This window comes from Drosophila navojoa, chromosome 3 (assembly GCF_054131105.1).
Source record: "Drosophila navojoa isolate 15081-1374.11 chromosome 3, UAZ_NAV_1.0, whole genome shotgun sequence".
Taxonomy (NCBI): domain Eukaryota; kingdom Metazoa; phylum Arthropoda; class Insecta; order Diptera; family Drosophilidae; genus Drosophila; species Drosophila navojoa.
In genome coordinates, this window is record NC_142891.1 from 2,102,536 (window position 1) to 2,128,573 (window position 26,038).

At 38.6% G+C, this 26,038-nt stretch overlaps 2 protein-coding genes across 5 annotated transcripts in view; both read left to right on the forward strand.

Annotated features, from left to right (window-relative positions):
- The window catches only part of LOC115563498 (hemicentin protein echinoid), a 54,255-nt gene extending 38,293 nt beyond the window's left edge, over positions 1-15,962 (forward strand). Inside the window, exons 4-6 of one of the 2 annotated variants that reach the window (XM_089257300.1) lie at positions 3,490-3,858; positions 13,872-13,918; positions 14,301-14,542. In XM_089257300.1, the coding sequence (XP_089113426.1) occupies positions 3,490-3,858; positions 13,872-13,900 (398 nt within the window). In that variant the 3' untranslated portion in view covers positions 13,901-13,918; positions 14,301-14,542. Of the gene's footprint in view, positions 1-3,489; positions 3,859-13,871; positions 13,919-14,300 lie in introns of both variants that reach the window. The other variant, XM_089257299.1, reaches the window with a different exon arrangement.
- Positions 15,963-22,705: 6,743 nt separating this feature from the next.
- Positions 22,706-25,751, forward strand: LOC115563497 (uncharacterized). Of its 3 annotated transcripts, XM_089257992.1 has the most exons (5): positions 22,708-23,033; positions 23,122-23,662; positions 23,751-24,205; positions 24,272-24,569; positions 25,230-25,751. In XM_089257992.1, exons 1-5 carry the CDS (start codon positions 22,784-22,786, stop codon positions 25,582-25,584), a joined length of 1,899 nt encoding a protein of 632 aa, XP_089114118.1. In that variant the 5' UTR covers positions 22,708-22,783; the 3' UTR covers positions 25,585-25,751. The 3 variants fall into 3 exon arrangements, with proteins under 3 accessions (XP_089114116.1, XP_089114118.1, XP_089114117.1); XM_089257990.1 differs by having other exon boundaries at positions 22,706-23,033; positions 23,751-24,569; XM_089257991.1 differs by having other exon boundaries at positions 22,719-23,033; positions 23,751-24,571; positions 25,235-25,751.
- Positions 25,752-26,038: the final 287 nt, after the last annotated feature.

A 26,038-nucleotide genomic window follows, 5' to 3' on the forward strand; every position in this document is an offset into this window, starting at 1 on the left:
GCAAAAGGCCCGCCAGCAAGAGAAAATTGCAATACAGCGCAAGTAGAGGAAGCTTGGGAAGGGGCAAGCAGAGTGAGAGAGAGAGAGAGAGAGAGTGAGTGAGGGAGGGGTATGCAGTGGTGCAGAGACAGGCCATGCTACAACAAGTGCTCTAAACTAGTACACAGACTGCTGCCTGCTGCCTGGCTGCCTACTTCCAACTCCTGCTACTCGGTTTTCAATCTCTACAGACTGCGCCCAGTTCTTAACATTTAAGCGCATTTGGGCCAAATGTCGAGCAGCAACCGTTGACTGCGTCGCGACGCTAATTAAAAGTGCAACAAGGCGCAGCCAAAAGGTCGTGCCGGAGCAGGCTGGCTGCCTGGCTGACTCCTTGTGGAGTGTTGAGAGTGTGGAGCATGAAGTGCGCGGCGTCATTTAACACCGCATGCTGCAGGTGCAAAGCGACTGCACTTGCTCTAACTGTTGCGTAGCTAGCTGCTGTTGCCTGCCGTTTAGTTAACCGTTAATGGCATTTGAAACTGTTTTTATTGTGCGGCTGCCTCAGTTGTGCTGCTGCTGCACAAAAATGTTGCATAATTATAAGCGCGCTGCCGCTACTAAACTTTGTCTAGAGAGCGAGAGGGCGAGCGGGTGTGGTAGTGGGTGTGGCAGTTAGTGGAGGCTGGGCAGCTGCAACTTTGCCAAAGAGTCGTTAACATGCCCGAGCGCAAATTGTGAGCGCGTTTAATAAGCCCCGCCAAAGGCAGCCGCAACTAAGCCTCAAATCAATGTGGCAAACTTTTTGCATTGAGCACAAAACTTTAATTGCGCTACAAAGTAGGCAAAATACAAACTGCCACGCCCACACACCCGTCCATTAATATGGGGAGGGGGGTGTATGCATTAAAATTCCTGTATAGACGACGAATATTTTTTGGCCAAAGATTTGTTATTTTGTATTTGGGCGGCTCGGTCGAAAAACTTGCGCAATCAAAAGTTGAGCCAACAGATTTGATGCTTATCAAATTGAAAAGTTTCCCTCCGATATATACATATATACACACACATATATATTTATGTATACAATATATATTCTTGCATAAAATTACAATTGGAAATATGCAAAGAATGTTACGACTAGCTCTCTATATAATGGAAATGGAATTGGAAATGGAAATAGAAATGAGAAAGAGAATGGCAATGGGTATGGAAGTTAATATTATTACTGTTTTTAGTTTTATGGCTAATCATAAAAATTATCACGCCCACCATGTCCCATAAAAGAAAGTCACGAGACACGAGGCACGCAACCAAAGAAATGGCGGACACGAAACGCGGAACAGCTGGCAAATGGAACAACAGTTGAGCCTGCCGCCATACGCTGACGATATTCAAAATTGTTTGTGAGCCTCTTGTCGTTAAATTTGTGGAGCATGAGTGAAGGAATTTCGTTAACTTTAAGCCAAGGGCGGGCAGAGTGGGAGGGTAAGCGAAAAGTGAGTCTTGGCTTGGAATGTGCTGGGAAGGGTAAATGAGTTATGGAGCATATGATAGATGAGCATTCATATGAGTGCTCTTAGTGGAGGTGCCAGCAATAGGCCTCAGATATTGGGGAGAAATCGCTGGAAAAGTTTTAAATATTTCTGGAAGCTGAAATACTAATAATACTGATAAAAAAAAAAAAAATTATAAATAATAATTGGTAAAACATTTATTATATATATTTGAGTATAAAAATAATCATAATAACATAATAATTTTCATACAAAATATTTATTATATTTTGAAAAAAAAAAAAAAAAAAAAAAAAAAAAAAATTGTTGACCATATATTTTTATATCAATAATATATAAAAAATATGTAGTAAACATTTTATAAACTCATAAATAATTATCATAATTAAATTTTATTATTATTATTTTTTATTTATTTTTATTATTTTTATTTTATTTTTGCTTTTATTAATAATAGGTATTATTTAAATATTTTATTTTTTTTTTATTTTTATTTTTTTTTTATATATATATACCTTTTTTAGTAATTAAAATATTAGAAAGGTAGCAAAAATTGTATATACATATTTAAAAATTATGATTTATTTTATCAACTGCATTTTATACAAAAATTCAGCTTTAATTTATTTATAAAAAAAAAATCCATTTGCTCTGTTCCACATCTTATTTGATGAAAACAAGAGGCGAAAACGTTTTGAAGCACAACCCGCAATTATTCGGTTTGAAAATTCCAAAAACTTTTTTGTTTATTTTGTTGAATTTTTTATGTTGTTGTTGTTGTTGTTGTTGTTATTGCTGTTGTTGTTACTGTTGCTGTTTTGTGTTTTGCTGTGTGTTCAAGCAAGCGTGCGTTTAATATTTATGAGTGATTTATCACGATATAAAAATAATAATAAATGCGAGCCAACAAAAGCTCCACTCGCACGCACCCAACGTCCGTCCAGAGGCTTTCAAGTCCCGAATGCGAAAGGCAAAAGGCATAAGGCAGGCACGACTCGGGCACTGTTTTGGCCGTAATAAGGCGCGGGCTCATTGCTGTCGCCGTTGCTGCTGCGGCTCCTGCTGCTCCTGCTGCTTCTGGTGCTTGTCAACGCCTTTGTTCTGTAGCGTAACAAGCACCGCAAGGACATAATGCGACCACGCCCCCAACCAGCAATTGAGCTGCTTCAGCTGCTGCCTTTTGATACTCTGTTTCGCGTAGCTCGTAAAAAGAAATTTGTCAGCAAACTTTGTGAAGAACTACAAAAGGCAACGCAGTTAAGAAGTTGAAGTGGTCGGTGGGCGGCGGGAGGAGGGAGGGGCGTGTGACAGTGCGCAACACAGATTTGTATATTTATGATGGGCTTACGGCGTAGTTTTTAAGTGGCGTATACGCAATATGCTTGCCATTAATTACGCCCTGTTGATTTGAGCACAGTTCATAAATTGATTTTATTTGATTTGACTATTGCTTTCGGTTTTGCCTTTCTCTTACTCTCACTTTTGCTGTAATTTTTGCGCTAATCAATATTAAGATGGAGATGTAGTTGTGGATAAACTTTCTGCTTTTAAAGAGTGTTGAGCAGGAGGAGGAGCAAGAGAAAGTGCTGCTTGTTCCATTGAGTCTGTGGAAGGATTATGTTTAATTGATAAGTGATTGAACTTCTTATATAAAAAATTAATCTAGTATCTTAGATCAACTCAGATTAATCGGTTATATATGGTAAAGCAAACCAAACAAGTTCCGTTGTATGAGAATTTTCATGTTAGGTGGGGAATTTAAGTCAGTGGAATAGATTTTTGTAGTGAACTCAGATTCTGGTGCAAGGTATCTCCTAGTAGAGCACTGCCTACAACAAGCGCATGTTGAATTCACATTTCTTTTTTAAGGCACCAAAAATCTATCTGTCGATAGAATTATGGATTTGCCGAGCGGATCTATGCGACACTTGTTTGATTTCAGCTCGGTTAATTGTCGACAATTGAATAACTTTTCTTTCTTTTGTGCTTGCAGGGGTCAACATGGGCTACATGGAGAACAATTATTCGAATTCGAACAATGGCGGCAGCGTCAACTCGCAGGACTCGCTGTGGCAGGTGAAAATGTCGGCGGCCGCCGTTAGCAATCAGCAGACTCTGGTGCAGGCGCCACTCAATCAGTATGTGGAACAGCAGCCCACCTATGGATATGATCCGTTGACGCATGGCGGCTATGGGGCTGTCGATGATTATGCACCATATCCACATTTGACGGCCACGCCCAGCCAGGTGGGCGATGAGTATCACAATTTGCGCAATAGTCAAAATCCGTCCCGGCAGGATTACTGCAGTGATCCCTATGCATCTGTACAGAAGCCCAAGAAGCGTGTCGATCAGCATTTAGGTAAGTCGAAATGATCGATTGATTAATGTGTTATCGAAGTGAAGTTATCGAAGTGAATGTGTGAGATTGGAAAGAGTTGGAAAGAGCTGTGAAAAAATCGAAATGAATGCTGGAGGGATCAGAGTGAAACTTAACAGGACTGAAAGAGTGAAAGAGATAGCGGATTGTCGTCGATAAAAATTTGAATAATGGAGCAAAGGAAACTTTGAAACAGACTTTTAGGGACAGCTCTATTTCTAAGTTAGAGTGAGAAGGAGAGGATGAGAGAGACAGAGGAACTCAAACTTCTTAAAATATTGTATTGAGATTCCTCATCATCCATTGAAGTCAATTGCTGGAAATGCTTGAGAAAAATAATGTTGGAAACCATGAATGGAGTGGTGAATAAGGCAGTAAATGAATGAGTAAAGGAACAGCATATGAATGAAGGAATACAGAAATGGTTGAATAAGGGCATTCATGATGTCAAGTCAATAAATGAATGGAACTGTTGGATGAGTACATAAAGAAATAAGTAGGAAAAGGTCCATAAGAAGAGGGGAGGGAAATTGAGTGAAGGCAGAGTATTTCGAGAGAAATAATGAATCAATGAATGTTATGGTTAATTGAGAAATAGACGACATAACTTTAGTTAGACAGAAATTGAATGGAATGAAATGAAATGGAAAAGTGAACAAAGAACATATTACAACCTGTTTGTCATGTAGAATTATGTGGAGAAAAGTTAGGGCCAATGAAGGCCTAACCCATATTTATTTCAGATAAATATTGAAATATTCCAAGTCTTATAAGGGACTCACTGAGCACACATTTATCGTACTACTTACATACCAAATCCAGTTGCCTAAAAAAGAAAACACATGTGTATTATATTATAAACGAAGGATATTTGCAACTTAAATGCCAAAGAGCTAGAGTTGGAGTGAGAGAGAGAGAGAGAGAGAGAGATAGGTATTGAGGGAGCGAGAGGTAGCATTGGAAAAGTGAAAAGGGAAAGCACAAATAAATCTGACAACTTTCATCGCTCGCAGTTCTTTTCTACTTATGACACATTAAGCACGAGGGTCGCACGCCGGAGTCGTCGTCGTCTTTCAGCTCCCTGGCAAACCGTATTGCAAAGTTACCAGAAAAACTGGCAAAGTTTTTACCAGACGCTGTGGGTGAAAGGGGTTCAGCTAAAGGGTCGCCTACACATCTTGGCCGGGCCTGTCAGAGCTGGCCAACTGTTGTGTGTGTGTGCGTGTGTGTGTGTGTGTGTATTTTCGCTCGGACTTTCGGTTATGACAAGTTAAGCACTTTGGATATCAACGATGTCGACCCGACTCGCCCAACAGCCAAGCTCATGCTAATTATGTATGTGTAGAGCAAGCTATCTCTATCTCTCTCTCCCTCTCTCTCGCTCTGTCTGTCCCCTGCCCCCCGCGGTCTGTAGCCTTGAAGCATGACACAATGTTAGGCTTTGGCTCTGGGTTCCCACTTGGTTTTTTTTTTTCTTCTTCTTGCTTTTCAGTCTGCTGCACAACTGACGCTCTTGGCTTAAAGTCTTTGAGCCAACTTTTTGCTTAAAGTTCAGCAAGCAAAACAACAATAAATATTTATATTTTTTGACGAGCCATTGGCTGGGTTGCGCCTTTGTCCCGTGCAAGTGTTTTAAAATATTTGGTAGTACTACAAAAAAGGAATAGGACATCGAAAAATCGAAACCAAGTGTGCCCAACTCTATGATATGCTGTAAAATTAATTGATATGGAAATATTGAATTTGTCTTGCTCAAGTTCAGTTGGGGCACTGTCTCAGACAAAATTTATTGAAGAAGAGAGAGAGAAAGAAAAAGAATGATTAATTATCTACTATATGGAAATTCAAGTTTCAAATGGTTTCCCAGATTTTTTTTATGTTTAGTAATAAATTGAATGGTGCTCGAGCGTACTAATATTTTCATGAGAAGAGAGATTTATTTGAATGACATTAAATGTTAGCATATAACATTATTGAGAGGAACTGTTAAGCAGCATTATGTTATAAGAGGCTCAACAGAATATCAGTTTTAATGCTTAGTGATGTTATGAAATGAAAGCAGGAGAAGAGAAATTTATTAAAAAATTATTCGCACTATTATTTTCAGCTAGATCTCTGATCTGATATATGTAAATGATTAACAGAAAATGTTAGCATTTAAATGTTAAGTTTGAGAAACTGTTAAGTAGCTTTATGTTATGCGAATGTGCTAATGACAAGGGCATATACATATGTATATGTAATTGTCTTGAATTGTAAATAGAAGGGTTTGAGTTCGAACATGTGAGAGTCTTTCGGCTGTCCCACGAACAGAGAAACTGTAACAGAGAGAAAGGGAAAAGTTGTCTCCCCAACAAAAAGAAAAACAACAATAAACATAAAATGAATGAAGTAAATTCAAACTAAAATAGATCCTGCGAATTCAACTGAGTCTGTATCACAATCGCTACATGCTCTGACATGTACTTAATGCTCGGCGTCGTATGATGGATCGTTGTCGAGTGCTGTGCACTTTCGGGCTAGCCCTTTTTGTGAGGCACTTAAGTGCAGGGCATCGCAAAACAAGGGCCAACGGGCCGTATGCGTGATGATATTGCTCTGGCTATGGCACTCTACCCCTTGTTACAACTATGCGGTCTCTGCGTGTGTGTGTGTGGGTGTGTGTAAGCCGCATGTGTGCTGTATTTGTGTTATCTTTACGGTTTATGAGCGAGCACAGCCGAAAGAATATATATGCATACATATATATAAACAAAAACAAAAACAACAACAAAAAAATGGCATTTTTTTCGACATGTTGCGGGTTTTTATTGCCCGACTGCGGCAGGACGAAAAACAGGACTCACAAACAGGATGTGGCAGACGCGCTATGCTTATTGTTATTGTTGTTGTTGTTGTTGTTGTTGTTGCCTTGGTGTCCATGCTTAAAATTTTGTTATTTGTAATGCGTGCGTCTGGCTCGCTCCATAACTGTCTCTGTGTGTGTATGGGTGTGTTTGTGTGTGTGCGTTCGTGCGTATGTATAAAATGCAAAAGCATAACACAAATACAACAATTTTGTGGCTGCTGTTGCATAACAAAACACTGACCACGCCCACTCGCTACACTCTCGGCGGTTAAACGCAAAACAAAACAACAACAAAAATATCAAAATTTTTATTTGGTTTTTGTTTTTGTTGTGCGCCGAAACTAAGAAATGCGCAACAACAACAGCAACAACAGTTGGCAAATGTCAAACTGCCATATAAGCAGCGTCCCAGTTGTTCACACACACACACACACACACACACACAGATATATGTACATATGTATGTGTATATGGAGAGAGGCAGCGCCACATGCATGTCAATAAAATGCAGCAGGAAACGCCCCACGAGTGCCGTCAAAAGCAACTAAAAGCTGTATGTGTGTGTGTCTGTGTACATGTGTGTGTGCGTGTGTGTGTGTAGTAAGTCAGGAAGTTAGTAAAAGTAGGTGGTATCGAAGAGAGGCGTTGGGGCGTGGGGCGTGGAGCACATTGACAGTGCTACAATATGCAAATACATCTTCATTACATTGATGTGTCAGCTTATGCACAGCTGCGTATATGTGTGTGCATGTGCGTGTGCGTGTGTGCGTGTGTGTATGGCAACATGTTTAAAAGCTTTTACACTTGCCAAGTGAAGCTGCAAAGCTGCAGCTGAGCTGAACTGACTTTTGTGCCAGAGCAAAAGCAGCTGCTGCATTAAGAGCTGCAGCGAGCACAGGGCGGGGGGTAAATGGATGGAGGGGCGCAGGGGCGGGGCATAGAACGAGGCGAGAGCAAATCTGCGGCAGCAAAAGACGACGTAAGCAAAAAAAAAATTGAAATGTTTTTTTTTTCTTGCATTTTTCTCCTCTTTCTATTTTGTGGTTAAGATGAACTATAGAGTCCAGCGGGCGACGGGACGGGGCGACAGCGTGGCTGTGGGGATGGGGCTGGTTAACTGATTGATTATGCAGACTTTTGTGTCAGTTGCTGGCGAATTTTCGCACATGAAGCTTAATTCATCATTAAATCAGCGAGAGCGAAAAAAAATGATGGCAAGCGGGGAGGCAGACGAAGGGGAGAGAGGATATAAATTGACGAATGTGGGACGATGAAAGATGATGGCAGCATATACATACATACATACATTTTTTCGGATGTATGGAAGGATGGAAGGAAACTTGAGCTTAACACTTTTTGTGGAAGATTTATGGGAGATTATTAAAGTTTGCTACCAAATAAACAAAAATTAGTAAAACAATCATTAGTTAAAAAAAATAATATTTTTTAAACATTTTGAAAATGTTATTCATTAAAAGTTTAGTAACAAATAAAAAAAATTTAAATGAAAGTATTAAATAAAATTTCCTGACAGTAAAGGTAATTCACATTTTTATGATAAAAAAAAAAAAAAAATTATGAAAATTAGAAAAAAAAAATAGAATAAAAATTTTTATTCATAAAAAAAAATTCCTTTTTGAGATTACAAAGCTTAATCTATAGTAATTTTGTCTAACAATTAAAAATAGTAATTTACTAAAATACACAAAAAAAAATCTAAAATCATAAAATAAAAAAGATAAATTGAACAAATAATTATTTAAATTGAACAAAAAAATAGAAAAAGGGAATTGACTATTAGCAACTTATCTTATAAATTATATAACGAAAATGTTGCCTATATTTTGCTCATCATAGAAAATAATAGTTAGGATAGCTAGATTTTCATAGTGAAATTCTTGATCAGAACTATTTCCATATGCTCTAAAAATGTGAGCGTTAAGCAAACACTTAAACAATTTATCAACTAAAACAGGAAAGAGATTTGAAAATCGAGACGCATAAAGGCAGAAGAGCTCTTGCTCTCGTCTCTCTTACAGTTTATACAAGCACACGCAGAGTTTATATTACAGAGCATACAGTGGTAGAGAGAGAGAGAGAGACAGAGAGAGGAGTAGTAGAAGAAGTTAAAACATTCTCTAAAAGCTGGTAAAACAAAGAATTTCTGTCTGTGAGTGTGTGTAAACAGAGTGTGTGCATAGATTGGGCGACAACATTTTTTTTTTTTTTATGCATTAAGTAGATATGCATTTAGCTGTGAAATAACATTTTTACTTGGGATCGAATGCTGGCAGGATGTTCAGGAGAAATCTGAAAAGTGAGAGGCTGAGGGCAGGAAAATGTTGAAATATCTCCAGTTGATGATGAAGGAGATTTAAAGATATGTGCCACAGAAGAGCTGGGAATCCAGTTTATTTAATTTGGAATTAAATTCTGATAAGTAATAGACCTACTATGTAGATTCATAGATCTATATAGATAGTTAAGCGGATGCAGGTGTAGCCAAACATAAATGTCAATCGATTAACTAAGACTTCAATCTCTACTCTATAAAAGCAAATTTCCAACTAGCTCCTCTACAGTACAGTAGCTTCTCTCTCTCTCTCTCACTCTCTCTCTCTCTCTCTCTCCCTCTCTCACTCTGTTTATTGCCCGCTCCAAGCATAAACGAGTCATTGAAATTGTTTTCGAGTCAAGTTAAGGCGCCTCTAATCATGCTAATCGTATGGCCAATAACTCTTGACTTTATGTGCCCAGAGGCGGTGCAGAAGGCCCTTGGATAGTGGCCATAAAATAGTGCATTTGGCTTTTAGGCCAGAGCCAATAAATGTTGCCAACGACGAGTGACGCACAACTTATTCAAAGCGCCATAAAATCACGTTGCTGCGGAGAGAGAGTGTGGAGAGTGAGGAGTAGGGGGGGCGGGGGCTCTTGGTTAAGCTCGCATAAATCATGAGTTGGCGAAAGACTCCGAGTCGAGACTGTGAGCCAAGGGCTCTAAACACACACTAAGTGGATTTGAGAGTGAAAAAAAAAGAAGATATGAAATGAAAAGGAGTCGAAGAGGCAACAATGATAAGCGACTCGGCTCGGCTCTGCTCCGTGTGTGTGTGTGTGTGTGTGTGTGTGTGTGTTTGTGTTTGTCTTGTGGCTAAACTCTGCTGCAATTTGTTTACTTTCGACATTTTTTGAAAAATCTACTGATACGAATGGCAAGAAAAAAACGGGTTATTACGAGCTTAGAGTCCAGTAACAGAGAGAGAGAAGCACAGACAGACAGACAGAGAGACGGACGGACGGACAGTCAGGGCCCCAGGCCGGGCAGCAAAATTTGCATGAAGAAGTCAAACAGAGGCGAATGCAGAATAAAACAGTTGCTAACTGAGTGCCAATTGGAGTAATATAGCCGTGCTAAGGGATACCCTGTAAGCTATTTTCATATAGGTAGCACTAATATAACTAGGAAATTATATTAGTATAATGTGTTTGTACATATAATGAAGAGGAAGATTTACTTACAGTCGATGTATTGATACAAAAATACCGCAAAAATACTCAAAAATACTATACTATAAATAGATTGAAAGGGCTGAATATTAAATGCTAAATAAATAATTGAAAAACAAATTTGTCTAATATTAGAACAATATATATATATTCGACAAGAATTCTTACTAAAAGCAATAAAAAATATGACAAACAGCTTGACAAGCATATACCCCATTGCAAGTGCTTTACAGGGCATTGCGAGATAGACAAACTGTCCAGCAGTGCGTATGCTTAACGCAAAAACGATTAAGTTGTTTCAACTCGATTCGATTTCAGAATTCCAAATTGAAAACAGCAAAAAAAAATATATATATAGGAAAAAGTAGAAAATGTAGTCGGAAAAGCCCGGCACCAACACTATCTGGTGTGCGTGTGTGAGTAGGCGTGGCATGCATAAAGTTATGCGCATAATACGCACAGCTCACGTATTGGCCATAAAATACGATGGCAGGAAGCAACAAAAAAAAAAAAAAATTGAAGAGAAAAAAACTGAAGGGAAATCCTAAAGAGTTGAAAAATCTAAAGAAAATTCTTAGAGAAAAAAGCAAAAGCAAATGGGAAATGTAAAATGAAAAGAAAAACATCGAAACGAAAAGCGGATTCACTTTTTCCTCTTTTTCTTTGGGCTGACTTTTTGGCCTGCTTTCGCTTGCAGCCTTTTAGCTTCTCTTCTGGCCATTTGAGCTGCCGCCGCTGCTGCTGCTGCTGTTGGTTTTTTGGGTCAAGTTTATGCAGATGTCGACAAACGCGCTTAGAAATTTTCGCACGCCCCGCGTGGTGGGCGGGGTAGCGGCTGGCGCTGTTTGGGCATGTTAAAGAGCAGTTGTTAAAAAGGATTTACCGTTTTATATTTGTATGGGCGGCATGCGAGTCTGTGTGTGTGTGTGTTAGTTTGGCAAGCCGAAAAACGCCAACACACATTGGTATGTGGCCAAAAGAGATGGGGATAGAGAGGGAGAAGTGCGCGCGGTGGTGACACATTTCAATGCGGCGATTTCGTTTTTGAAATTCAAATTCCAATAAATTTTCCAGCGATTTGCCAAAGAGAAAGAGGCATAGGCACAAAGAAAGAGAGAGGCGGTGCGCGGGTAAGGATAGAAAACCTTTTTGGCTCGCATTTACAATCTGATTTAAACATTTGAAGCAGCGCCACTGCGTCCTGCTTAAATATGCAACAATTTGTAGACAAAGATGTCGTTGTGTCTGTGACTCCTGTGATTCAAAATTAATGCGCTGTTTACACACACCCACACACATACACACACACACACTTGTGCAATGCCCTGCGCCGTGCTCTGGTTTACGGTCAATAGCCTGCGGCATATGTATATTTGCAGCTGCACTTTAGGCCTCTGCCGCTGCTCTGACCCTGAGGATTGAAAATGTAATTTTGAGCTGTGGCCGAGCCACGCTGCGCCAACGGTGCAGACGACGCACCGCCCCGCCCCGCCCCCATGTTGACATTCAATTCCAATTTGCAGCTCAAAGAACAACAACAACAACAACAACAACAACTGCATTGAATTGTAATTAATTTTATAACAAGCGCTGCTCGTTAACAGCCAACCAGATGGACAGACGGGCGGACAGGTGGACAGACAGGCTCATCTGGCAAATAAAAAGGATTGTTCCCAGGCTAGTCAGCGCCGCAGGCAACAAGCCACAGGCAACATGCAGCATGCAACATGCAACAGCAGCAACTGCCAAAGGCAATCAGCTGACAATTTTAAGCTGATTTTAAAAAAGTGCCACAAAAATAAAATCGAACGGCAAAGGGGGCAAAGGGGGGCGCAAACAAAAGGCAGCTTATGCAAAGCCTCGCGGTAGCCACAGGAAAATATCTTGTTGTCAGTTCAGCAGCGGCAGCAGCAGGAGCAGGAGCTGGAGCTGGATGAGCCGGTTAGCCGCAGCGCCATATGCGAGAATTTTTTATTCAATTAAAGTGCAGAATAAATATCAATATAAATTGTACTACTCATAGTAGTAAAGAGCAGAGAGAGATGTAAGGAATATAGAAGAGATATTATAAAATCTTGTGTAGAATATAGAATAGAGAATATAAAATATAATATATAAAATAAAATTATAAAACATGAAACATAAAATATAAAATATACAATATAAAATATACAATATAAAATATAAAATATAAAATATAAAACAAAACACATAAAACATAAAATATGAAATATACAATATACAATGTAAAATATAAAATATAAAATATAAATATAAAATATAATATATAAAATATAAAATATAAAATATAAAATATAAATTATAAAATACAAAATATAAAATATAAAATACAAAATATTTCATATTAAATATAAAATTTAAAATAATAAAATAATAAATATAAATTATGAAATATAAAATATATAATATAAATTATAATATATAAAAACTAATATTCTAAATAAAAAAAAAAATGTAAATGTAAAATATAGAATATAAACTATAATTTATAAAATATATAATCTATAATATATGAAATATGATATAGAAAATATACAATACAGAATATAAAATATAAAACATAGCATCGATTGTTTCCGTAAATAGCCCTGCTCACCACAGTCCGCCTCCCGCTTCAGCTCTGTCAACATTTGATCTATTCACATAAAGCTCTTCATTCCGACTGACTTCAGCAAATGAATAAGAAGTGAATGAATGCCTGAATGGCCAAATGACTAACAGCATTCAATTACTCTTTGATTGATTAATGAATGGAACTCCTAATGACAGTTCACTTGCAATAATTCCCCCCAGATAATTCCGTGAAATTGTATTTGGATTCCATTCGATTGTCTTTAAATTGTAATTCAACGAGCTCATGATTGATTAAGAAACGTCGTTAAGTCGCTCGCTACTCACACAAGCCACAAATAACGCTATTGTCTTTGGCCAAGTATTGCTGACCTTTGACATCGCTTGGCGTAACTTTTATTCAAATATTAAGTATACGGCACGTGTTGCCGTTCCTCTAATTGTAATGGGAGCTATTTTTGTCGCTAAACAGCACCAGAAGGAAACAAACTTTGAAGTATTCCTGTTAATTGCAGGGCTCAGCTTCTGTGAATCTCTTTGAATATTAAGTATACGCATTGTTCTAATCAATTAAAATATGGATATTAGGTATACGGCATGTGCAGTCATACCACCAATCGAAATTCGAGCTAATTTTGAAGAAACTCGGAGTTCTGCGTAATGCCAAAGCTGACTTATTCGCAGCGCCTTCTTAATATCAAGCATACGCCCCGTTTTTAATTATCTGCAAATAAAGTCGGTTTGAATTGAGTGTGCGTGTGCGTGTGTGTGTGTGCGTGTGCCTGAGCTCATTCTAGGCTAACAACTCACACTTGTAGTCAATAAGTGAACACATGGAAAGACCCTCTCACACACACATCAGACACATTCTCACATACATACACACACACACACACACACACCCAGCCAACTGCCTATTTAGACATAAGTTAAGCTATGCAAATCAAACGAATTTCGCTAACCATTTTCGGCTTTCTCTCTTCTCACACACATGTCTTTGCCTCTCTCATATTCTAAACGAAATATTAAACATTAAAAAAACGCACAGCGGACATCATTCAGGATGTTACGCTCTAACGGAGCGCGCAGGCTGAAGTAAGTTTTAATGCCAAGGACACGAGCGAGCTACCAGCGAATCCTTGCTCAATGATGCCCATGATGATGTTCCGTTTTTTTTTTTTTTTTTTTTCAACTTTCTACTTTCTCCTTTCGTTTTCATTTTCATTTTCTTCTCTTTTTTGTTGTTGTTGCCTGCTAACACGCCCACACAGCCGCCCACAGTACCAGAGTTCATCGTGTGTTTGTTTACAGTTTTTGATTAGCATTTACTGCTTTCTCTGCCCTCCCTCTCTTTTTTTCATATAATTTCCTATTTGATTTTGGTTTCCAGTTGGTTTTTAATTGTTTGCGCATGAGTCTTAAGTTTTCGTCGAGTTTGAAGTTTGTGAAACTAATTTAAAACCAATTTTGATTGCAGATTCACCATATCACGACGTAAGCGGCCTGCCCAACCCCTACAACATGGAGCACATGGTGGAACAGGACGAGGTGCTGCCACCGCAACAGCATATGTCCCTCAGCTACGATGACAGCTTCGAGGGTGAATATTCGACAACGCCAAATGCCCGAAATCGCCGTGTCATACGCGAAATTATTGTCTAAGCTTAACTCGAAATACACAAGGCAACAACAGCAACAACAACAACAGCAACAGTAACAGTAACAACAACAAGGCACTCTTATCTAACTCTATTAACACATGAACTGCACACACTCACACACACACACACACCATCTCCCCATCAGCATTGCAACGAAATCTCAATATTTAATTTACTCAATTTTTGAGCAGTGGCCATTATTTACTTGGATTATTATTTGTTATGGATATATCGATAAACGATAAACGATAAATGCTAGTTAACGTGTGTTGAGTTTTATTGGCAACGAATTGATATATATATATATATATATATATATAGATATATATGTATATGCTACGATAATTAAGGCATCGAGTTCTCATTCACTAGTTAAGGCGACATACACACACACACACACAGTCTCCCACAAACCCACACACACACACACACACATCTGCACTAAATGTTAAATACGAACTACTTATATAGATAGAGAGAGAGACAGAGTGAGGGAGTGGGAGTGGGAGAGCGGCAGTGCGAAAGGGAAGCGCAGTTAAGTACAGTAATGCCTATGCTATGAGGTCCCAGTCGCATACGCAAGATATCGTACGAAATTTAATTGTAAGCCATCAAATGTTGAAATGAGCAAATTTCAAAATAAGAAAAAAAGAAATTTACGAAATAAAATAAAAGTATAGAAAATAATAATAATAATGAAAAAGAAGAAGAATAAGAAAATAATAAGGAATTATATATCTCACGCATGTTTTCACGTAAGGCAGCTGCAACAACCGTTCACCATAGTCGTGTAAGCATTAAACGTTTAAGAGTATATTTGTGGCCGCGCATGAGAGTTGGTCGCCTCGACTCCGGGGCCCCACTCGCACGCATTTCCAACACATGTTTTTTTAGTTAAAAATAATATAAAATAAATAAATATTACTTAAAAAAAAGTAAAAAGTGAAAAGAAAAAAAAAAACAAAAAATAACAGTACGACCTGCCACAAAACAACTTAATTAATTTACTTTACAAATTAATTTTAACATTTTAAACTGATAAACAAAAGGTATAAAGAGTAAAATAAAATATTGCTTTAAGTAAATTATGAAACTTAACATAAAAACGAAAAGAAAAACTTTACAAAAATTATTAAAAATAATTCAAAAATGAACAAAAAAAACTCTGTGCAGCTTGATAACTTTAAATTAATTTAAAAAATTAACAAAAACAAAAAAGAAAAACTTTAATTGATTTAATTTCTATGAGCTTTCCGTTGAAATTCAAAATTTTTAAAAAGTTGTATTTATCAGTTAAAAAATGTTATTAACATCTATTTTATTTATAGAAAATATATTTTTATATGTATATTAAATTAAGTATATTTACATTCTTTTTATGTAACTCTGTTTATTTTTGTCGAACTTTGTTTCGTTGTTTGTTTTTTCTTGCAACTATTTGACGCTAGCACACGAAATGCGAAAAAGAATGAAAATGAGAGTAAAGAAGAAAACGATAAAGTTGAAGAGAGGCGCGATTGACAGAGAGTTTTTTGTAGCTAAGAATTAATTGTAAATACATGTGTAATTTGTATATATTTACTTGATATACAAAGTAAATAAGCAGCGTGCAGCAACAACAACTTAAATATATAAATTGTAGTTAATTTTAAACAATTTCAAAAACATGAATTTAACTAGTAAGCTAATTAAGTAAGCGAAACATGTTTAAAAGCAAATGCCACAACAAAAACTACAAATAAATAAAAATCTACAAAAAAATAAAAAAAACAAAAACAAACACGCATCACAAGTGAAAACCCATCTCTCGACAAGAATCTTGAATTATATATATAAAATATACAATTACATCTACTTATTATTTGTAAATAAGTGAAACATAAATATATATATTTTAATTTCAAAAACAAGAAACAAAAATCCATTAAAAATATATTTCCAAAAAAAAAAAAAAAAAAAAAAAAAGTTTAAAATCTTCTTTTTATTTGACAAACAAATTCTATTTAAAATATATTTATTTATACACTTTTTAGGGGAATTAAGTCATAAAATTCATTTCAAGACACTGACCTTATGAATATCATGAATACTATTAGTGCAAGATATAATAGATGTGGAGATAAGGTAAGTTAGGGTAATGTATTATATTAGTACTTTTCTATATCAAGGATTTTGAGAGCAAATTCAAATTTATTATTAAAAGTAAAGGAAAAAATTTGGAATGGACTCTGAATAGTTTTTTGTCAACTTCCCAAACTAGTTTTAGCATTATGCATAAGCAAGCGCAGCTCTAGTTTCACGCTTAAGTAAAGAAAATTAGGTCGAAATCCAAGACCCTGCTTGACTTCTTTGGGGCCGTGTGGGCTTTAATAAAGCCAGTGACAGCAGCAGCAGCAGCAGTATCAGCCGCAGGAGCAGCGCCGACAGCAGCAGCAGCAGCATTTGCTTTTGCTGCATAATGTGCCAAGGCTCATTTGATTGGCATAAAATTTATAGCATGCAATTTGGCTTGAAAGGTGGCAGCAACCAGTCTGGCAACGCTGGCTGGTGCCCGGAAGTAACACGACACTTGACATTTTAATTTAATGCCCAGCGCAGACGTCGCTGACAACGCAACAGCAACAACAACGACAGCAGCAACAACAACAAGCTGACAGGCCAAACTGTGAGACGTATCTTTGTCTTGGGCTCACGTGTACGCAAAATCGATAACTATTATGGACATTCCAGGTGTATTGCGACATAGCCGAGCATATTAATTACAGATGCACAGCAATTCGCTCATGAGCAATGCAAAATGTACGAAATTCATTAAAGCATTTGCCTTGTCGCAGCAATGCCAGCAAATACTAACCCAGCTGGTATCTCATAGGCAAATAATGTCGCAATTCAGTAAGGTAAACACTGGAGGATAACAAGGAGTCGATGTCAATCAGGCGGCGTTCAACTTATTCACTTGACAGCAAACTAACAATTTATTTATTTATTTACTGTCACTCAGTCAGCAGCAATTGATATTTTGGGCTGACATAGCTAAACATAAAATTCTATTTATTAACTAAATCTGAGCAAATAATTTTTTTTGTTTGTTGTTTAATATCAGAAAATTTCAGCAATTGCCCCTGTAAGAGTTTGTCTATCAAATTTTGATGAGCTGCTTGTGCTTTTGCTTTTGAGTGTCTGCAGAGGTTTTTAAGAATGCATTAATTGTCTTTATTTGAAATATAGCTTGAGCAGACTTTATAGAGTTGTAAAATAATATTTGTTGAAGTAAAAAAGTTAAACAATCAATTGTTTAGAGTAAAAATAATATATAAATAATAATAATACTATCTTGTCTTAAAAATGTTTTCTTTAAACTCATTTTTAAACAAGTACTGAATTTGAACGTCAAACTAACTAAACTAATTAAAGTTGACAGAAAACTCTTTCAAGGTATTTGCATAAAGTTGGCCAATAACTTTGGGAAGTTAAGGACTTTTGCTTCACTTCCTCGTATCTGTGGCAAATATTTCAAATTTAAATTACTGTTTTATAAACATAACAAACTATTGGAATTATGTTACAACCTATAGAATAGATATTTCAAAAATATGCAAACAAAATAGCTCAATATAAATATTTTCCCATACAAACAAATATTTTGTATTTAATTTCACGCCCACAAATACAATAAATATTTGCCTAAAAATAACAAAACCAAATCAGCAAAATGCATAAAAATTATGAAAAAGACATAAATAATTTTAGCTCAGTCTAGTTAATTTCAGCTTTATAAATATTATTGAAAATTACTGAACTGCAGCCGTAAAATTCTAAATTTGTAATCAACGCAGCCGCAAAAATTAAAGCCACGAAAAAAATAGACTAAAAATGAGTTGCCAAATATTTTGGTAAATAAAATACGTGCTGGTCCAAGCATATGTCAGGGATCTAGGCCACTGGCTGCATTATACACACACGCACACCCCTGTATATAGATCTAGTTGTGCGTTGTTGTAAAGCAGGTGAACTGCTGACCCGACGACCCAACGACCGGGCAACCCATTCATTCAAATGCCAGCTAGAGGCAGAGGCAGAGACAGAGCGAGAGAGTGAGTGAAAACAAAAGCCTACATATGCAATTCATTTACTGCCATTCAGAAGACGAACTGGCACGCCCACACACCAACACACACACAGCTGTGCAGACAGGTGTATGTCAATTAAAGCGCTGCCTGTGCCGCCTAATTGGATTTATGCCACATTTATGTGTAGGTGCAAGTTCGTGGAATTGCGAGGCATCCCATGGTTTATGCTACAAAAATCACAAGCATAATGAGCGTGGCGGAGGCGTGGCAAGCGAGGCCATTAGTCGTGCCACAAAACTCGACTCGAAACGTGGACGAAAAACAATTGCAACTTGTTGTTGTTGCTGTTGCCGTTGCCGCCGCTGCTGCTGCTGCTGCTGCTGCTGCTACGAGTACCAACAACTTTGGAGGACTTAAAATGAAATTACGCGAAAACTTTCGGACGCAGCGGCAATGGCAACTTTTTGAAGAGATCAGCCAGCAGTCAGGCAGGCAGGCAGGAGCTGTGGCTCTTGGCCACTTCTATTGCGGCTTTTGTGGCTCGTGGCACGCACAACTTGCGCAACTTGTGGCCACGGGTGGCCACATAATGAGTTTCATAAATTAACACAAATTAAAGATGCGAACAAGTAATTTACCTATACGAACTCTAACTGGATGCCCAACAAATGGCTAAGCATTGTCTGTCTCTTTCTCTCTCAAGCACACACACACACAGAGACCGACTCGCATGGCCTGTGCAAGTTTTGCGGCCATTGGTTTGTAATTAATGCGACCGGCAGCTGACCGAGCGAGGCTGCCCTGACTTGCCTGCGGTTCCCTAATGTTGGTCAGCCAATTGCCCTCGATGCTCCGATTCGCAGTCACAGTCGCAGTCGCAGTCGCAGTCACAGTGACTGTCGCTGTCACTGTGACCCTGACTGCTGGCAGCGTTGAGTGCTTTTTCTGTTTAATTTTATTAATTATCTGTGTAATCTTTGAAGTTGTCTGCCAGCATCTTAGTGTGAGTATCTATATATGTGTGTGTGATGGTGCGTGCTTCCACATATGCGTAAGAGTTTGCAGCACGGTTTTTGCGTTTGCCCCTAATCGCATCAGGCAACACTCCCTGCCTGTCTGTCTGTCTGTCTGTCTGCACATTGACTGGCAGTCGAAAAGTTTGTAGCAAGTTTGAGGAAACAGCCGCGGGGCATTTAGACAAAAGACTTGGAGCAAACGAATTAGACAGCGAATGGAGAGCATCAAACAGCAATAGAAAATAAATAACACGATTAGATAGTCAAGGAAAACTGTCTAAACTTTATTGAAGTTACTTATGGATGTGCAAAAGAAATGCTGAGCATAATGCCAAATAACAATTATAATAAAAACAATTCTGAAGAAAATAATGAATTAGCGAAAAGTTTTGAGTAACATGAAAGAAAAATTTAAATTCATCATTGAGAAGGCAAATGCAAATGAGGCCAGCCATGTCAGTATACGATGCATATATGTATTTACTATAAATGGCATACATATGTACATATATGAATTCTAATTGGATGACTCTAAGACATCATTTCTAGTCGCTTTCTCTTCAGGCATCAGCCATCATAGCGAGCCTGTGTCTATATAGCCATCTCGCTTTCACTCAGCGACAGCATGATCTACGTTCATGAACAGCTATATTTGCCTCCCTCTCTCTCTCTCTCTTGCATACTTGGCAAGTGATGCTTCATCACTCGGATAACATTTTTACAGCAACACCTTGCTGACTCTGAATCATGGTCAAATTTAACAGAATTTTAACAGAATATTTAAATACAATGATATAGAGAGCTAAGTAAGAAGTTCAATTCCCTGAAAGAGCATCTGCCTTTATTACCTGATTTTTTTTAAATTTTAATAATACATTTTAAGCAATATTATTTAAGAAATATAATATAATATACACAAAAAAATTCATATATAAATTTGTTCTCAATATTTTTTTTTATACAACTGAAGTTTGTATGGTCTGATATTTATTAATTTATATGTAAAATAATTGATCTGTATAGTTTGTCATCTTATTAACAAGCCAAATTATAAATGTATTAATATTTATATTTTGCTGCCAGTTAGCAACATATTTGTAAATAAAGTGTAAACAGTTGTAAGTTCTGCGAACTGGCGAGGTGTTAAGCAGGATTTGCTCTTTTCAGACTATGTAACTTAGCAATGCGGCCAATTAGGCGAACTTTTGACCCAGAGAGCTGGGCTCATGAGCCGACAGATAGCAACAGTAGCAGCAGCTGCTGCTCAACATGGAGCCGAGTCTAATCCCAGCCGCTGATTGGGCTTATGGAGTTGGTCGTCTGGCAACCACGGCTGAGTGCAGCCGCACTTTGGGAAGGGCTACGAAAATGAGCCTGGGCAATGGAAATGGGAATGGGAGTAGCAATGGGGAAATGCCGAAATGGGGTGATATATCTAGCCAGCACGCGTTGGGAGGCGTTTTATGGGCCTTATCACCACCGCGGACGCCGTGGAGGCCATTGCCAAAGATCTTTTCCCAGCGGCGTAATTTGACGCTCAAATATTGAAGTTTAAAACCAGCAGCGCTAATAAATGTTATAATCATAATGAGCAAATGTTTAAAGAGGGAGTGAAGAGCCGGGGAAAACACACACACACACATAAACACACACACGCTCCCGTTGCATAAGTTGAGCTCGTGCCGGAAAGCGAGAACGTTGATAAGCTCCAAGCCCTCACAGTGGCAACCCCCGTAATCGCGATTGCAATTATGAATGAAATTTGAATTGCAAGCGCGGCAAGGGCAAGCACAGCCACTGCTACCCACGCCACGTGCCGGGGCCGGGCTGCAGCTGGGCCAGCTGGGAGGAGGCTGGGAGCTGGGGCGACTCGGCGGCCAGCGCCTGGTCACGTGTCGCCATTGGCAACGGCGGCTGTGTCGGCCGAGGGGCAGCTGCGGGGCCTGCAACGGAAGTGCCAATAAGTAGTTGTCAATATTGACTGATTATCTCAACACGGCGAAAAGCGAACGCCGGGGCGGGGCGGTGCAGACAGTCGTGATTGCGATTCGAACGGAAGTCAACATAAATCACCGTCGAAATGGGGGAGAGCAATAGCCAAGCACGAAGGCACCGCTGGCCAATGCAATTATGTAGCTTCACTTGGCAGCATACTTCAAGCCAGCCGACAGGAAGAAGCTGCTGCCATTTAGCTGCACTAACACAGGAGATGCGCATAATTGCATCTGATATCAATACAAAAACCCAAACACAATCACAGTCCTAGAAAGCATGTCTATCACCATAAATAAATAAAGTTGTCCTTTGGCGCACAGTTGACGGGGGCGAACGAACCTTCAAGTGCTGCCCGCTGTCAGCCGAGCGGAAGTTTCGGAAGTGCACTGTAAGTAGTACGTAAATCGATATATGTATATATCGGCTTTAGAGGGTCTTAGACTAGACAAAATATATTGAAAAACTACAACAGAATTTATATAATAATTATTTTGCATGCTTAGCAAGTTTATTTTATATTTTTATTTCAATATCCATATATAATAAATAGTACGTGATTTTTAAATATTTAAATTTAATTGATCCAACAACAAATTAAAAAATTATATAAATAAAAAAAAAAGATTTAGTTCAGAGAGACGCAAAGCTGATTACGTCAAATGTAAAATTAGTAGCTTTACTAGAACAGCGTCTAAGATATGATATTCCTACTATTTTGGAGTTACATTTGAGACCAGTATCAATCATTTTTTAATATTCATTTCTGCTACTTTTTATACGTCTTCTGTTCTTCACTTTATTCTTTCTTAACAAAAAGAAACAAATTATGTAATAATTATTCTGAGCAAACGAGTGATAAATATAACATGAAAAATATATAATATATAAATAATAATTAGTTATGTTAAAAGATTAATTAACTTTTAAATATATCTAAATATATATATTTTTAAACATTTTAATAATCTTTTCCTTAAATTCAAATATAGTTTATAAATAGCATAATGAGTGTATGTATACGTAAATAATAATAAATATATTCCATTGTAAGTAAACAAAGAGTAAATTCCATAAGTGAAGAAGTGGAATTCTGGAAACTCTGGGATAAAGGTCTTATCGCTGGCGACTTATCATCAAAGCAAGAGAGGCCAGCGAATAACAATGAGCAGGCAGGCAGAGAGCCAGAGAGCTCGACTTCAGTCATAGTTCAGATCTAGAATGTTGCACAGCTCTCGGACAAATATCGGTTGGGTCTTGTGGCTGCTGCTGGCGCTGGCGCTGGCGCTGCAGCAGGAGTCGGCGGATGGTGCACGCTGCGCTAAGCCCGATAATCTGGAAAATGGCAGCGTTTGGCAACGACGGAACTTTATACGCTTTCGCTGCTATCCCGGCTTCATGCTGATGGGCAACGCGATGCTCACTTGCAGCCTCAGCGGCCGCCTGAGCGGCGAGCGACCCTTCTGTGCCAGTGAGTGCCAAGCGCAATGTCTGACGACAGACAAGACGCTCTATATGCATATATACACTGCTCTGATATCTGTTCTCACTTCGCGCAGAGTCTGGCTGCCGACAGCCGCCCGATCCGGACAATGGCCGCATCGAGACGCAGGGCGGACTACTCGCAGCTGTCATGTGCAACGACGATTATGTTGTGGCAGGAAACGGCATGGCCTATTGCAACGGACGCGTCTGGGATCGCACGCTGGGCAGCTGTCGGCATCGCAATCATACGCAGAGCCACGCCTGCGACTTCGAGACCGAGGATCTGTGCGGCTGGCAGCCGAGCTACTCCCTGGTGCAGCCCTGGCGACGTGTCGCCACCGTGAGTCACTTCCACTCGTATCGCACGGGCCCGCGCCACGATCACACCCTGCAGAACGCCTACGGCGGCCACTATATGCTGATGGAGACATCTGTCTTCTCCACCGGCATTCATCACTTGGTGTCGCCCATCTACCCACGGGAGCTGAGCCTGAAGACCGCCTGCTGCTTCCGTTTTCATTACTTCATGTACGGCTCGGACGTTGGCGATCTGGTGGTCTCGGTCAAGCCGCAAGAGCTGCGTGTGGAGCAGATGTGGACGGAGTACCGCAAGCAGTATGTGCTCGCAAAGCGGATGTTGCGATAAGGCATTAAAATCCACCCGCTCTCTCTCTCTCTCTCTCGTTTCCTCTCTCTTATTTAGATATACAAAGTTCACAGTATCGGGCAATCAGGGCAACCAGTGGCTGGAGCATACGATCTCCATTGATGAAATGCCGAGCGATTTCCAAGTGATCTTCACGGCAACCGATTCGACGTCTCACTTCGGCGACATCGCCATCGACGATGTGCGCCTGATGACGGGCAGCCAGCTGTGCGGCGGTGGGTCATACACCACGACGTCGGAGCAGCCAGTGGCCCAGGCCTTAGAGCCGGTGATCTATGACACAATGAACTGCACCAACCGCTGCAACATGCCGGCCCCGTTGGACGACGAGCTGCGCGACGATGGCAAGTTGATAAAGGCCTGCGGCTGTGATGCCGGCTGCGTTGATCAAGAGAACTGTTGCCCCGACTATGTCCAGACGTGTGTTGAAAATGACAAGGATTCCACAACGGAAACTGCAATTGCAGAAACTCTCGAATGGAAGACGACCCCTAAACCAACAACATCAACAACAACAACACGCAAAACAACAACACGTAAAACAACTACAACAACACGTAAAACAACAACGCCAACAACACCACGTAGGACAACTACAACAACACGCAAAACAACAACAACAACACGTAAAGCAACAACACCAACAACTACAACTACGAGCACCACCACTCCCCGAACAACAAAAACAACAACTACAACTACGAGCACCACCACACCGCGAACAACAACAATAGCAACAACAAAGCCCACAACAAAGCCCACAACAACGCCCACAACAACAACTACAACAACTACAACGACGACGACGACGACGACGTCGACAACATCGAGCACTGCTGGGAAAACTGAAACATCTGGTATGTTCTTTCTGTTAATAAATAAATTAAATGAATAGTTATATGAAACGAGAGTTAGAGATACAAAACATTCAAATAATACATACTTTTTATTTTATTGAAATTTAAATTTTAATTTATTTTATTTTATTTTATTTTCTTGAACATTTAATTTGCTGATACAAATTAGTTTGGCCTGAGAAATATTCGTAATAATTTAATATGACTAAGATTTTTTCAATTTTTAAAAAACTAAATGTATTAAAAGTTTATACTTATATATGTATATTTTTTGGAGAGTATAGAAGGAGTCCAAGCATTTAGTTATACATTAACTGTATATTAACCATATAAGCACACGATCTATTAATTTTTAACTCATTTAAATCTAGCTTCAAAGTTTTATTATTGTTTTTTTATTGCTATTATTATTATTCATCTTCAATTCATGCTATTTTCAATTCGTCTACGTTTATTCTCAACTGAATTCCACGTACTCTCCTGAAGCTTACTCAAAAAACTTAGCTTACCGCAACTTGCTTACTCGCTTAAAAAATAAACAATAATAATTTATTATTAATGATAATAATTCTTAGAAATTTAAGTATTGCTTAATATTTCACTTTTTACACAATTTCACAAAATTCACAATTTCTATGATTCTCATTATTTTCCATTTTGCAGCACATCCCACAAAATCTCATCGTGGCGTCATTTCCTGGACCGTGTCGCCGGATGAGATCAAGAGTGAGAACGACAGACGGAGTGCCTCGAATCCGGCACGTTTCCTATGGTTCCTAATGCTGGCCGTCATGCTGATCGTGATCGTTGCCAGCGTCACGTACCGCTGGAGGAGGCCCAACGGCGGCAGCAACGAGAAGGCCGTCAGCTTTCAGAAGACCTTCGCCAGGCTAAAGAACGCCTCCATTCTAGGAGGACGCCGCAACGAGGATACAGCCGCCCTTGTCAGCGACGGCGATGATGTTCAGTTCGAGGAAATGGGCGTGGACATACGCAATGTGTCAGAGCTCTAGCTTGGATTGAAATTGTGTACAGACACCTAGCGCTAGATAACTGTAGCACCTCCCCTACAACTCTACTCTACTTAACTTAACTTAAGCCAAACAAATTGTGTATCTATGGGTTGATGAAAATTTATTTTAATATTATTACCATACATTATATACAATTAAAATCGTAATCTTATAAATTTATAATTAAATAGGTTGAAGATATAAAATGTTGAGCGTTTGAATAAAATAATAAAAATATAAAAGAAAAATAAGGAATGCTAAAAAGAAAAAGAAATTTATAAAACAGACGAAAATTAATTTAAGAAAAAATACTATCATTTAAAAATAAAAAATAAAATTTGCTATTCAACAACTCTAGACATATGAACTGAATAAAAATCAATATAATATATAAATAAATAATAATATTTGCAAAATTAATGAAGTATTCCCAGTAACAAGAGTAAGCTCGAAC

Bases quoted from the DNA above. Each gene is read 5' to 3' on its own strand.
- LOC115563497 (XM_089257990.1), top strand. From the start codon at position 22,784: ATGTTGCACAGCTCTCGGACAAATATCGGTTGGGTCTTGTGGCTGCTG. The intron at 23,034-23,121 runs GTGAGTGCCAAG...CACTTCGCGCAG, and splicing joins CGAGCGACCCTTCTGTGCCA to AGTCTGGCTGCCGACAGCCG. The intron at 24,570-25,229 runs TGGTATGTTCTT...TATTTTCCATTT, and splicing joins GCTGGGAAAACTGAAACATC to TGCAGCACATCCCACAAAAT.